General features: G+C 35.1%; 1 protein-coding gene across 1 annotated transcript; it reads right to left on the bottom strand.

Annotated features, from left to right (window-relative positions):
* Positions 1-319: 319 nt before the first annotated feature.
* On the bottom strand, positions 320-13,073 carry LOC133332285 (transcription factor mef2A-like; the record flags this gene model as incomplete). The annotated part of the gene is made up of 5 exons (XM_061540686.1): positions 12,812-13,073; positions 12,293-12,715; positions 1,171-1,770; positions 735-839; positions 320-433 (listed from the first exon to the last, which is right to left on the bottom strand). Coding segments are annotated over exons 1-5 (1,504 nt in total), but the record flags the coding sequence as incomplete, so codon positions are not given.
* Between the last annotated feature and the right edge of the window lie 1,867 nt (positions 13,074-14,940).

Genomic DNA, 14,940 nt, shown 5'->3' with positions numbered 1-14,940 from the left:
CTCTGGTAAATATTTATTTTAGAAATCCTAGATTGCAGCTGCGAGTGTCCTTAAAAAAAATTAAAAACTTCCATGCTTTTTGCTATACGGCTCCATTGCTGTGTGGTTGTTTTAAAAATAATGTCTATAATCCACGAGGTTCTAGAAAATTATTTTTTGTATAATTTTTTTCTTTCCATATTCCCTTCAAATTGCTCCCAATATAAATATAATTCCAAATATATTATTCTATGGTGTTGAAATGTTGGAAGGGTGCCATTTACTTATATGCAAGACGCACTCTATCCTTAATAATTATTAAACCTATACAAAACTTTACAAAAACTTACCTGAGAATCTTTAAGACCCAAACGTTCGGCCAATTTCTTGCGATCCGGTTTGCTGATATACTTTTGCTGCTGGAAACGTTTCTCTAAGCCTTTACGCTGGGAATCTGTATTGCAATAAGCGAGAAGAATGAGAAAGAGAAATATTAACAACAATAAAGTTCCAAGAAAAAAACCAATTAAAATTAATTGCTACCAATATTAACTACCAATAACAGAGTTCCCACAAAAAACAATAATAATAATAATCTGAACACCCCACTCAAGTAACCAAACTGTAGAAATTACAGGTTAGGCTCTTTTGCTCTTCGAAAATTATGTCCGTCCGTTCGTCTGTGACAAAACCACAGCAATAAATTAAAAGTGTTTTTCCCCCCATTGACCAGTATTGGCCACATTTACACTTACCAGAGAATACAGCACGACGCATCATACCCCTACGTGGTTTACCACGTGTTGAATGTGCCCAGGGAAAGCCTTGTCCAGGAGGCAGAGGGAATACTTGAGCACCAACTGTAAATGAAATGAAAATGCGTGGGAAAATTTATAAAATTGCACTGAATCGGTGGTGGGGAGAGGAGAAAAGCAGGTTGGGGACAAATGTGTGAAGTGTGGAGAATTTTATGGTTGTTGCAGTTGCATTTAATTGTTGCATGCATGGCTGTGTTGCAATTTGTCCATGGTGTTGTCGTTTGACAACAATTAGAACACTCACGCACAGCTGTATTCATTTCAACACCCAATTACATTTGATTCACATTAGAAAGGATATTTAGAAATCACAGACACACAACACACATGTGTGTGTGGGTGGGTGGGTGTGTTTGCATGTGTGTCTACTTACCACTCATATAGGGATTCCTACAGTGAGCCAACAATGAATGCAAGTGTGGATGCTGAAGACTATGCGGCAGAAATGGTGTTGGTCGACTAGGCAGGGGTTTGGCAATTACGGCTTGCGGATGTTGCGGTTGCTGTTGTTGGCTGTGTAATGGGGGTCCACCACCTCCTGGATTGTGTAAAGGCATTGTTTGCTTTTCTTGACCCGCCGTCGTTCCCAAAGGCATTGTATGTCTTCGATTGTTATCCTCCGTTGAATCGTGTGACTGGTGTTGACTGTTATCCTTGTCATTTGGGCCATTGTTGTTGGAGCATAAAGTGTTGCTGCTGTTGTTGTTGTTATTACTACTGGTATTCGTACTGATACTGTTTGCGGTGCAGGTGGAATGATTGTCACTATCACTAATCGTACTGCCAGGTGATGACGATGATGTGGTTTGCGGTTGACAACTATTGGCGGCGACAATGCCATTGTTGTTGTTGCTGCTGTGAATGTTGCTGTGATTGTGCTGATGTTGCGTTAGAAAAGCTGGATGCGGAAAATGTGAATGATGTATGAAATTTTGTTGTAAATAAGGCCAGATATGTTGTGGTTGCATAAATTCTGAAATTAATTGGAAAAACAGAGAAAAGGGGTGTTAGAAAATACACAAGGATTTAAAGTATTTAAAAAAGATTTAAACAAAGTTTTTAAAAAAAATCAAAGCTCACAGCTGTGTGGATATTTAAAAAATTATTTAAAAAAACTAAAAAATCTGCTTTTGTATCTGCGTGTAATTTTTTAAATCCAAGCATTTATCAGTTTGGGTATTTGACAAATAAATTTTAATAAATTAGTGCTTATATTTTTTTAATATGCGTGGGTCCTTGAAAAAAATTGAAGACATTCACGCTTATAGTTGCGGGTACCTTTTAAGGATATTAACAAGTGAAAAAGCGTTAAGCTCGGCCGGGCCGAACTTTGGATACCCTCCACCATAGATATACTGATATGTACTAGAAATGAAAATATAGGGAACATACCAAAAAGTGGACCTATACCGACATTTATAAAAACGTATTATATAAACCATAATACAAATTTCAGAAATTTTTAATGGATAACTATACCCTCAGCCTTATGGCTAATGAGGGTGTATATAATTTAACATGGTGAAAACGTGCCTTATCGAAATTTTGGTTCTAGACCCCATGTTTCTTTGGACCAAATCCGTTTCAGAAAATTAGGATTTCATCCAAACTTTGCACATCTTATTATTTCTTCCAAACTTAGTTCAAATTCAAAGATGGGGAATATCGGTCCACTCCTTCTGGAACCTCCATACAGGCGCTAGATCTATATGCGTCTATAGTTCATTATCGAACCTTGCGTTTGTATCTCGCTATCCTCCGCTGGAGAAATGATTACAACAGAGTCTTAGAACCAAACTCAAAACGAGGAACAAATGAGATAACTAATTTAATATAGAAAAGGGGTTATATGGGGACGACCCCAAAAAGGGGGCGATTATTAATAATTTTTAGTAGGGAGATTTGTTACCATATACGACCAGAAAATACCAAGTTGCAGCAAATTCGGCTAAAAAATGCGATCAAGAACCCCAAAATAACGAAAATTGGGGGTACCCTTATATGGGGGCTATCCGAAAAAATGAACCTATATTCATAATTTTTGTGGGGAGATTTGGTACCTATTAAGAACTCAAAATACTAAGTTACAGCTAATTCGGCGGAAAAATACGATCAAAACCACCAACATACTAAATATTAGGAGGTACCGTTATATGGGGACTACTAGAAAAAGTGGACCTATATTAATAATTTTTTGTGGAGATATTTAGTACCCAATAAGAACCCAATGAAGCAAATTTCAGCGAATTCGAAATACCGAAAATTGAGGGGTACCGAAATACCGAAAATTGAGGGGTACCGATTTATGAGGGATACCAGAAAAAATTGACCTATATTTATAATTTTTAGTAGGGAGATTTGCTACCAAATAACAACTTAAAGTACCAAATTTTAGCGAATTCGGTTGAAAAACACGCTCAAAAACCTTAAAATACCGAAAATTGGGGGGTACCCTTATGGGGGAGCTATGCCTAAACGTGGGCCGATATATCTCATCTTCGAACTTGACCTAGATAAAATACAGCTTTATGCAAAATTTGAGCATCCTAGAATTTTACCCTGATCAAGAATATATACTTTATAGAGTCGGAAATGAATATTTCGATGTGTTACAAACGGTATGACAAAATTAATATACCCTCCATACTATGGTGGAGGGTATAAAAAATCCTAGCATTTATCTAATTGGGTCCTTGTAAATAATTAAAAAAAATCAACACTTACAACAGTTTTAAAATAAATCTGCACATAGTAATTGAAAATATCTTTGATAAACAATTTTAGGAAATCCCCGCTTATAGCTTATTATTTTTGGAAAGTCTAGAAGTATGCGCTTATAACAGTGTGGGTCATTGAAACTAATTTTTAAGAAATCCGCGCTTATAGTTGTGTGGGTCCTTGGGAAATAACTGAAAAAATCTAAGATTCAAGCTATAATGTCATTGAGAAATGTTTTAAAAAAAATCATTATTAAAGCTATGTGGGTGCTTGAATAATATTCTTAAAGGATCCATCTTTATAGCTGCGTGGGTCTTTAAAATAATTTGTAATAAAAATCTGTAAAAGAGATCCACCCTAATATTTGTAATTATCCATGAAAAGTCTATATTGTTTTTAAAAATACACGTCCTTATAAAAATATCTGTAAGAATCCAAGGTCTTCTATATAGATTTATGAGTTTCTCATATAGAAATGCTCTTATTGGTCCTCCTTATAGCAAGTCATCTGCAGGAACCCCTCCTTAGTGGCATTCTATCTCTTGAAGACCTCATATGCCATATATTAAAATAAATTTACATTTGTATGTATGTGTGTGTGACTACATGTGTGTCTCAAAACCAAAGGGTTTCGCTGAAAACTTTCCATCGTAGACATCAACTTCTTGGAATACATTTGTTGATCTCACATCACATTTCGCATTTTCTCAAAAAGTGAAATAATCCACACTTTGAAGTGTCAAAAGATTACACAAACAACAACAACAATCATGTGAATGATGCGTATAATTATTTCCAACAATACCCAGAACTGTGACGATAATGACTTAAGTTATATAATCATTAGCAGCAAACAGCAACACCCACCCATCCACTGCCACCATTCAAGGAATAAATTTAATTATTAAAATTTCTTTTGAAGTCATAATTTGTTGTCTGCAGGCGGATATGGGATATGTGAACATACATACACACATAATTTTACATATGACGATGATGGGTGTGTGTGTGTGTGTGGAAGTGTGCAAGAGAGTGTTTATTTCCGCCATCCAATGATTTAAATATCCTCGTATAGGATATGTGTACGAATCTTTAATAATATCCTTTGTTTTAAGGTTAACTCATTTAGCGAAGTCGGGAACGGCAACAGGATGTCACCTGGAAGCTTCAACAACTATACACAAATAGCAGACAGATTGATTTTGTAACATGATGTGAAAAATCATAGGATAATATGGTGTTGTCAGAACGTCGGAACATCTACTATACCCAAAAGATGATACTTTTTTTGAAAATAAAAAATAATTCTAACCAGGATATATATTGAAAATTTGTTTGCGAGAAGTACTCCTTGCCTATTCAAAGATGCCAAACTTTTGTTAGAATCGGTGGAGAGTTAAAATCGGTGAAGAGTTAAAATTAAGCTGCAATATTTAGACAATATCAAAATCTGGGTCTATATTTACAATGTGAAATATCAAACACACTGGTGGTCGACAATTGTCCCAAGAACCTTAAAAATTGTAAAATTTTGAAATCGATATAAGGGAATATTTTGAACAACATGCTTCAATATTGACTTGGAAGAAGAAATGCCTAATTTGTCTCCCTTTGGATGGGTACGTCTAGAAATAATCCACTTATGACAGTGTGTCTTCTAATTTTCGAAGCATTTCGATGCAGACATGATTCGATTCTCAATTGTAAAGTGGAGTCGCACTTTTATTGGTCTCCTGAGTTTTGTGCACAAATATATCCTGTCCTAGGCAACACTTGGGCGCCTTGCATAAATATATCTTGTCCTAGGCAACACTTGGGCGCCATTTGAAATTTTCATTGGAAAAAAATACTACTAAGTATGGGTTAACGTGCGATCATGTGTTGTGTTGTTTACAGTAACCTGAAAAATCAGTTTGCCAAAAAATGTATTCAATTGTAGCTGACGCTCTCTTAAAGACGTAGGTCGTGAAAGTTGTCCTAAAGCGACCACTGTGAACAGTTATGCTGTTAGTGAACTGATAATAGAAGATCGTTGTGTGATATATCGTGAGATAGATGATATGACGTGATTAAAAAAAAAAATACAATTGCGGTACTTAAAAAAACACTTATATTTTCATTTCCAGGAGGTGCTGTTGATGTACTCGAAACTCAAGTTGGAAAATTTGACTATGACTTTGAAAATTGCGAAAATGACGCGTAAAAATATTCTGTAAAAAAGATGTTTAGTTTCCATCGTCCCAGAATCCTATAATACAGTCACTTTGATTGAAAAATGCAGCAAAGACCATATGGGGGCTACACACAAATATAGAGCGATATTTATCAGTTTTGTTAGAAAGAAAAACATGTCTGAAATCCTCAAATACCGACCGATGGGTGTACCATTATTTGGGTTACTATACCAAATTGTGAACTTATATCTATAATTTTTTGTTATGAAGGTTTGTCAAGATGTCGGTGGGAAAGCATGCCTGAAATCTTTAATATTCCGAACACTGGGTCTATCCTTTATTGAGGCTATAAGTAAACTCGGATATTTATATTTTTAGGAATATTTGCCATCCAATGAGAAGTAAAAAAGTGTCAATCTGTATTACCAACAGATATAGACACCCAGTCTATAATATTCGGAGGTCTTTGGATTTATTATAGACCAAATCGGTTATTCAATTTACTTAAAATTAAATGTACAAATTTATACAACATTCACCGTTTGTGGGTGAGGTGCCAGAAGGATAGGACCGACGGTTCCCACCTTCGGACTTGAACTAGGCTTTGGTAAAGAAAATAGGTCGTGTAAAGTTTGGTGAAAATCAGACATTCCATTCACCTGATATTGTATTTATAAATTTTGGAAATTTTGACCATTTGTGGGAGAGGTACCAGAAGAAGTGGTCCAATGAGTCCCACCTTCGGACTTGATCATGGTTTGGTAAACATAATATGTTGTGCAAAGTCTGATTCAAATCGTATAGTCCGTACGCATGATATTATTAAATTTAATTTCAGCAAAATTTTGACCATTTTGAGGGTTAGTATCAGAAGCAGTGGACCGATATTCCCCATCTTCGAACTTGAACTACGTTTGGAAGAAATATTATGATATGCAAAGTTTGGAGGAAATCAGTTACTCCCTTTAAGTGGCGGACGGACTTTTGTAAATCGACTCCAAATTATCAGAAACGGGTTTGGTCCAAAGAAAGATGGGGTCTAAAACCAAAATTTCGATGATTCACCTTTTTGTCGTATCAAAGTGTATATTCCCTCATTAGTCATAAGGATGAGGGTAATAATATTGTATTAATGCTAATTCTGTAAAAAATGTGATCAAAATTCCGAAAAATTAGGGCTTCCCTGAAACTTGGGATAATATTGATAATTTTTGATAGAGAAATATTCTACAAAATGCTAATCCAAAATATGAGCTTACAGCCGATTTAGTTGAAAACACCGACCAATCTAACACAAACTACGGAAATTTGTGAGATACCGTTATAATGGGGCTACCCTAAAAAGTGGACTAATATTGTAATTTTTGGTAGGAGGATTTCCAAACAATGAGAACACAAAATACCAAATTACAGCAAAATCTATTGATAACCTGCTAAAAATACCGAATAGTGTCTCGTGAATATTTCGATATTTTGCAAACGACAAATTGATGATCCCAAACAATTTTTGCAATCGAAGTGACTATATTTTTTCGCATTACGAAGTGGTTGTAATTTTGCATTCAGACTCCTTGGTGGGTAAACAGCTTTTTCTCTAAACATTTTCAATTTAATTCTACGTTTCTACCCCTTATGGTGGAGCGAATAAAAAATCCATAGAAAAATGCCGTAGGTACCTTTTAACTAAATGGTAGGAGTATGGTATTAGCTTGTAGTTTCAGTATAGTAATAAAAAACGATTCGAAAAATTGTTTCTAATTAATCAACTTAAATGGCATCGAAACACCTACAAAAAACATATTCGCCCTAAACAATTCCCAAAAACCCTCGCACGTGCCATAATCACCACTCACAATGCCAATAAATTCAATATTCGTTTAATTTTTTTTTTGCGAAAAAATAATCATAAAATTACCCAAAAAATTGCCCTAATAAAAAAAAAACGCAACCAATACCGCAAAGAAATTATGACAATTAATCTATAAATACCGACAGTTAGTAAAAAGGCGGATTTCCACATAAAAAATCGTTGCGTAAACTGCCTACCACAAAACATTATTTTTTTTTATTTCCGCTCACCATTGAAAGCGTGTTGTGTACTTTCGCACACACATAGCACGGAACACTATAGTTTATAAGTGACGGATGGGCAATTTAGTTACGCCTTCCAAATGAATGAATGTCGAACGGAATCTCATTCATTTGGTGGGCATTTCTATGTGATCACATTGTCAGATGTGTGTGCGGTGTGTTCCTGTGTGGGGTTCACATTGTGGCTTGTTGATCTTCTTCTACCAAACAAAGAATCGGGCAGTCAAAAGGCCCAACGTTGAAAATTAACCCCCGATAAGAATTAAAAAACGAAATAGATGTGCTCAAAACTATTCATTGTTACAATGTAGCATATTTTCTGTGTATGTGTGTGTGTGGGGATTTAAAGGATGTGTAGGGCTCTCCGACTCTCTTTTTCATTGTCTATTTTTTAAAAAAACGGAACTTACCGCAACCAATAATTTAAACATGATTAAAAAAACTCATATAAAATAATTTTTTGTTTTTACAGCAGCGTTTTAATGCCTCGAGGCTTAAGCGAATTGTGTTTTGATAAGCCCAACAATGCTTCGAACAATGCCGTAAATACCTTCATTAAAATGATGAGTAAAAAAGGAGACACCAAAACAAAAAAGAGAGTAACAACTGATCTAAATCATTGGCTAATCCTTTATCCATAACTAAAGTGGGCTTAAAACAAGAAGGAGGGCTGTGATCTGTGACCATGACCGAGAGGATCCACAGCAACTGGAATTGTTGGCATTTGAAGTTAATGACAATGTTATTGTTACAGATTTATTGCTGGGCAATTATTTTTATTCTCCATTAAAAAATAATAATATGAATGATGTCAAGATAGAAGGGGTGACATTTTCTATATTTGGCAAGAAATATTTCACAGCGTTTTTCCAATTTTAAAAAAATAAATAATAAAAATTAGTGGATTAATTTAATGAATAATTTACAAGACCTTAAGTTCAGCTGGGCCTAAATTTGTATACCATTCATTATGAGGTTGGCAAAATACCTAAAATCGATTGGAATTTATGGTGGCTATGCCACGATAAAATGCCCAAAGGAGAAAACGAAATACCAAAAGCCCTGGCTGGAAAATTGGTATAGGGCTTGAAAATTCGAAAATGACGTGGCCTTGAAATTGATTCCGTGCGTTCCATTTCAAGGCTACGTCATTTTCGCATTTTCAAGCCCTATACCAATTTTCCAGCCAGGGCTTTTGGTATTTCGTTATCTCCCTTGAGCATTTTATCGTGGCAATTGTTCTGTGAACAAGTTGTTTACCCCCCCCAAATTTTCGGAATACCAAACTACATTACTTCGTAATGCAATATAATAGAGCTTGCTCGAGGGGGCTCGCAGTCGTCCACTCTTCTGATTTAGAGATCTGTGAAACCTCCCATCAGCTATTTCATTGGCAGAATCCGTGCGTTCCATTGCGAGGTAGTTGGTAACAGATGGCTAAGGGAACCTGCTTGCAGAATCTCAAAATCTATCTGGCCTGAATTCTCTCGTAAAATAACGTTTTCGCTGTTGAAACACAATAAGAGGGAGATCAAAATCGTTGTTTGTGCGTTCTAAGTGGGACTCCAGTGGAGAGGATTACTGTCGTCTATGTGAGGACGAAGAAGAACTGGAATCAATTGAACACATTTTCTGCAAATGTCCATCGCTGATTAGCAGAAGACACAAACAGTTTGGAAGATATGAAATTGATAATCTAGTCTAAATTTTTCTACCCAAACAGAACCCAATATATAAAAGTACATAAAATTGGAATGGAAAACGTGTCCAAACTTCCAAAAATTGCGAAATTTGGGAGCTACCTAAATCCAATATTCATAATTTTATTGAGTAACCCACGAGATAACACATTTTTTTTTTCAAAATTTAATATTTAGATCTATCAAGTGGATTTTGATCCGTCCATATTGATGTCAGCATTCAAAATTAATTAAATCGGCCAGGAGGTTTATTATTCTCTGAGAAATAATACTAATTTCCAGACATTTAGGTTGGAAATTCGACAAGGACCTTAAAATGACAAAAATTAAACGGGATGTCGTGTATTGTGAGGTTTTAGCAATGGCGCCCAAAAACATTTTTTTAACTAGTTCGTTTATATATAAAGCTTAAAATACAAAATTCCATCAGTTATTTTAGGTCCATGCAATTTGTTACCTAAGTCTGAATTTGAACTGCTTTGAAAATATGTATATATTTCCTCATACTAAATCTGGCGCCCAACTTAAACTGATCATTATGAACTTGAAGTAAATATATTATAATGAATGAATATTATAATGAATTCCTCTTTACGTTAAGATTTTTTCCTGGAAAGAGATCCGTATCGCCTAATTTCAGATTATAAACCCGATTTTTTAATGGATTTTATGAACCCATTAAGGGGACCCCCCATTCTCGGGGTCAACATTTTTTTTAATCAATTCGATTCTACACTATTTCAAGAATGTCTCTACAAAATTTCAAGTGAAAATCTCAAGAACTCTTGAAGATATAGCCGATTTGTTGCGGCAGCATCAAGTGACGGCTAAAGGGCTTCTCAAACTTTAAACGCGTTTTTCTCTTTTGCGAATGGCGGGCACGATAACTCAAAAACTAATAACCCAATCGATTCCAAATTTTTACACGTTTCTCTGTGAGTGTATAGCTATCGTATGAACTAGGATAAAGCCAGTTCCAAAAATCGGCGATTTTCCAAAAATATTTTTTCAAAGGTCCGCCATTTTGTTAATTTTAGAGCGAAGTCAATAATCCTAGTTCATACGAGAGCCAGACATGTACTCTTTCTAACACCGTTGGAATTTTCTGATTCCGATGTTCCAGTGGGGAGTTATCATGCCCGCCAACAAGAATAAGGACTTTTCTTTAATTACAAAAAACAACAACAAAACAATAACAAAATTTTTTGTAAATTATGTTTCTTCTCTTTTAAATCTTCAAATATATATGTGCAAAGTTACAAACCTTAACAAGCATTGGTATTGATTTACCAGCCCATTGAAAATCTTGAAAAATTAAAATCGAAATATTATGCATGATATTTTTTTAGAATATTTGGAGATACAAAAAATCTCGTATTGTTGTATATCGATCGGGATTTGTATATGGCTATGATGTCATTGTAAATGGAAGGAGGAATACCAATATACAGACTCTCAGGTTGGAAAATTGGGCTAGGTCCTTGAACATACTGCATTCCTCATTTGAGCTGTACGAAAACGAGGACAGACCTTGGTAATTATTAGTATGGACATTTTCTACGCAATAATAATATAAAATAAAAAAACAGTGAGCTGAGCAGTATAGTCGGACAGGGCTGACCATATGATACCCTACACAACTTCCACGAAAATCTAACATTCTGTGGTTCTATATTCTGTGCTTAGGCAATATTTCCGCCCTCTAGTGTGGTAATTGCTTACTAAATAATATATGAATACGTAAGCACCGGTAAATATTTAAGAGTAACTCCCACATCTGAGTACATACGACCATATAATTGCTATCAATTTAAAGGTCAACCATTCCTCTTGGATATACTGTCAACTTCTCGGGACTTTGTTCTTCAGGGTTGAATATATACGTTATTGATTCGAAATATTGGTTTTAGACCATATATTTCTTTGGACTAAATTCTTTTCAGATAATTTTGGGTCGATTTACAAATATGTGTGTCTCTTTGGTCGGCCGATAACTCTAGAAGGGAATGTAGTAATATTTATTCCAAACTTAGTACAAGTTTGAAGTTGAGTAATATCGGTAATTCATAAAATGGTCAAAATTGTGCTAAAAATGTATTTTATAACATCATGCGAACGGAATATCCCATTTGAACCAAACTTTGCACAACCTATTATCTTTACCAATCGTAGATCAAGTCCGAAAATGGGAATCATTGGAAAAAAATATTTTTTTAAATTAGTTTTAGGTTGGGTAAAAAGAAATCCATTAGGCTGGTCGTCGAAAATTTCGACAAAATCGGAGAAATGATCGAAGTTAGCAGTCGTAACATCGCCCAGGAGCTAAAAACCAGTCGTGTTTTAAACCATTTACAGTTGACCAGAAACGGCCAGAATTGACCAAAAGGAGAGGTGTCGGTTTATTACCGTAAATTTGAATTCTTCTAAATTCTTTTAAATATAACCAACAAATATTCTAAATTCGGAAGAGAAAAAAAATCATCAGAAACTTCAGGGAAACAAATCAGTCTGAAGACAGAATTAAAGTTAAAAAGATGGTCTGGCTATGTCCATCGTTAAGTTTTTATTTGGCCTCATAAAATCAGAAAAATATCTATGGAATGTTTAAATATAATTCGAGGTTCTTGAATAGAATGTCATGTCGTTATAGGTTTTGTTATGGCAATAATTATTTTCAAAATGTTTTGTTAATATCAGATTATATGTATCCATCCATAAATAGTCTTTTCTTGTAATTTGTTATCAATTGCTTTAAATAATATATATTTCAGCACTTCTAATATACACAATACGTTTATTTACAATTCCTTACCATTTCGTACACGCACTCCCTCTCGCGTATCACCCAATATTGCCGAAACACTAAATTTTAAAATCGGTTTACTGCTGTTATCCTTCAAAAGGGTCGTTGTATTTGGAATTGGAGAAATATTCTCAACTTTGGGTATACGTCGCGTCAGCTCCTCATCTTCATCGTCGTGGATGAGATCAACTTCATCCTCGTCGCCATCGTCGTCCTCATGATCCAGCTCATCCATATCGATGTCTTCATCGATCTCAGCATCTTCATCTAAATCATCGTTCGCGTCATCATCGATATCATCATCGTTGTTGTCAATGTGATTATTTTCATTTTCATCGCGTGCGATTTTTTCGTTCATGACATTTTCACTTGATGCACTGCGTTTTCGATTTGTTTTCATTGCTGATGTTCGCATCACTTTACGATTAACACCTACTTTACACTTTTCACATTTCATATTGTTGGCCAATTTCAAATTGTCATATTTATTTTTTTCGTTTAAATTTGTAATTTGGATTAAATTTCCACATTGTTGACAACATAATTCGGGTTGTTGTTGTTGGTGTTGCTGCTGACGTGCCGTTAGGGTCAAGTGCTGATGATTCAGATGATGATGATGCTGCTGCTGCTGTGACGCCATTTGCTGAGAGTGACTGTTGTAGGTCAGATGCTGCTGATCGGTGTCATTGGCGTTCGTGGCGATTTGGCTGGCCGATGCTGTGACATTGGCAAAAGCTGTGGGACCATCTTCATGTGAAGATACCGATGATGAATTCCGACTTAAAATCATTTTTCGAACATAGATTCAAAACAATTTATTTTTTTGTTAGATAATAATATAGTAGTTTACGAAAAAATCACAGTTTCAATAGTTGTGTTTTAATATTTATTATTTTTTTCTTAATTTTTGTTAGACATGAATTAATTTTATTTATTTCTTGTAATTTATATCGAAACACGCAATTAACACTAAATATATCCTGGTGTCGTATCAAGTCTGCCGTACTGCGAGACTTGTAAACGCGTTTCGTTCAAAAATCGAACTGAACCTGGTGAACCCCGTGAACCAACAGTCTCGTTGTCCTGTGCCAACATCATTCTTCTTCTCACACAATGTGTGGCTGTGTGAGTGTGTGTGTCGGTGTATACAGCATCCTATACAGCATTGGAGGATTGCGCATTTGCCAATGTGTGTGAGTGTGTGCGTTGTGGAATTTTAAGGGTTGCTTGGCGGTGGTTGGTCTGTTTCTCCTGCCCATATTTCAGCAAGTTCTGTTGTCGGCCATGGTACTTTTTCTTTGGCCTTGTTGATGTTGGTATGGGTAGCAATACCTTATATGTGTGTGCGTGCATCAATATACATTTCTCCCTAAATATTATTATCCTGCCACATCCTTCTCCCCCTCCCCAGTGTGGTAGTATAATTTTGAGTATGTTGGTAATGCATTCATTGTTTTCTATTATTTCCTTTATCGCATTTTCTTTTCGTTTTTTTGACAACTTAATATTATTCCAGTTTTTTATTTTATTTCTTTTTTTGGCGGCAGTCGTCCCCTCATTTTGTGTATTATCATTTATATTTTCAATTATTTTATTTGATTTTATTTACATATTTTTCTTTGTTGGTTGGCTGGCTGCTTTGTGTGTGTTGAAACAATAAAATTTTAATTTTCGTGTTCCTTTCACCGGTCTGGCTTTTATCACTGCTTTTTTTGTTGCCAGAAATTCCGACCAGATACTCGCAGTGTGTGTGTGTGCTGAGTTTATTCATTTGGAAATATCCTTGACTTGATTGAATCTGCGGTGTGTGTGTCTGTGAGTTTATACAAAAGTTGGTATCTTTTTTCAGTGGAATACTGTTGATGAGATAACTCGATTTGTTTGCATTCTTATTGGAGTAGATAAAAACTTCTTTGTGACTGTGGAATGGAAATCGGAGGGAAGTGTTATTGGAGTAGAAGTCATAGCTCAGATGTTTCCATTTATCCATTAACAAAAACACTTTTATAAGAAGGAAGTATAAAAAATATACTTCGAAGTATAAAAAATATACTTCGAAGTATTTGTTCATGAACCTTTAAAAGTAACTGCTGGAGATTATTAGAAAATATCTGCTGATGAACCATCAAAAATATCCGCTAATAATCCATGAATATATACATACACATATTTTTCAAAATATCCCTGATGATCCTCAAAAATATCCGCGAATGATCGTTAACAAAATATCGCCCGATGATCCTCAAAAATATCCCCGAATGATCGTCAAAAAATATCGCCAGATGATACTTAAAAATCTGTAATGATCCCTAAAACTATCCTTCAGAATTTCCCCTGAAATTCCCAAAAAAAAAAAAAAAAAATAAATAAAATAAAAAATAAAAAAAAATGCTGACGATACTTAAAAAAATCCACGCGTATTCCTATGATGATCCTCGAGGGAAAAAATCCTTAAACAATCCACTGGTATTCCTATGATGATCCTTGAGAGAAAAAATGCACTCGTATTCCACGCCTATTCCTATGATGATCCTTGAGAGGGAAATCTTTAAAAAATCCACGCCTATTCCTATGATGATCCTTGAGAGAAAATTTTTCAAAAAATCCTCGACTATTCCTATGATGATCCTTGAGAAGAAAAATGCATTCATATTCCT

Source organism: Musca vetustissima, unplaced genomic scaffold (assembly GCF_032173495.1).
Source record: "Musca vetustissima isolate MV318-11 ecotype Yass unplaced genomic scaffold, APGP_CSIRO_Mvet_v1 utg58686, whole genome shotgun sequence".
Classification (NCBI taxonomy): domain Eukaryota; kingdom Metazoa; phylum Arthropoda; class Insecta; order Diptera; family Muscidae; genus Musca; species Musca vetustissima.
Note: the sequence above shows the minus strand (reverse complement) of the source record. Positions and strands in the feature narration are given on the sequence as shown.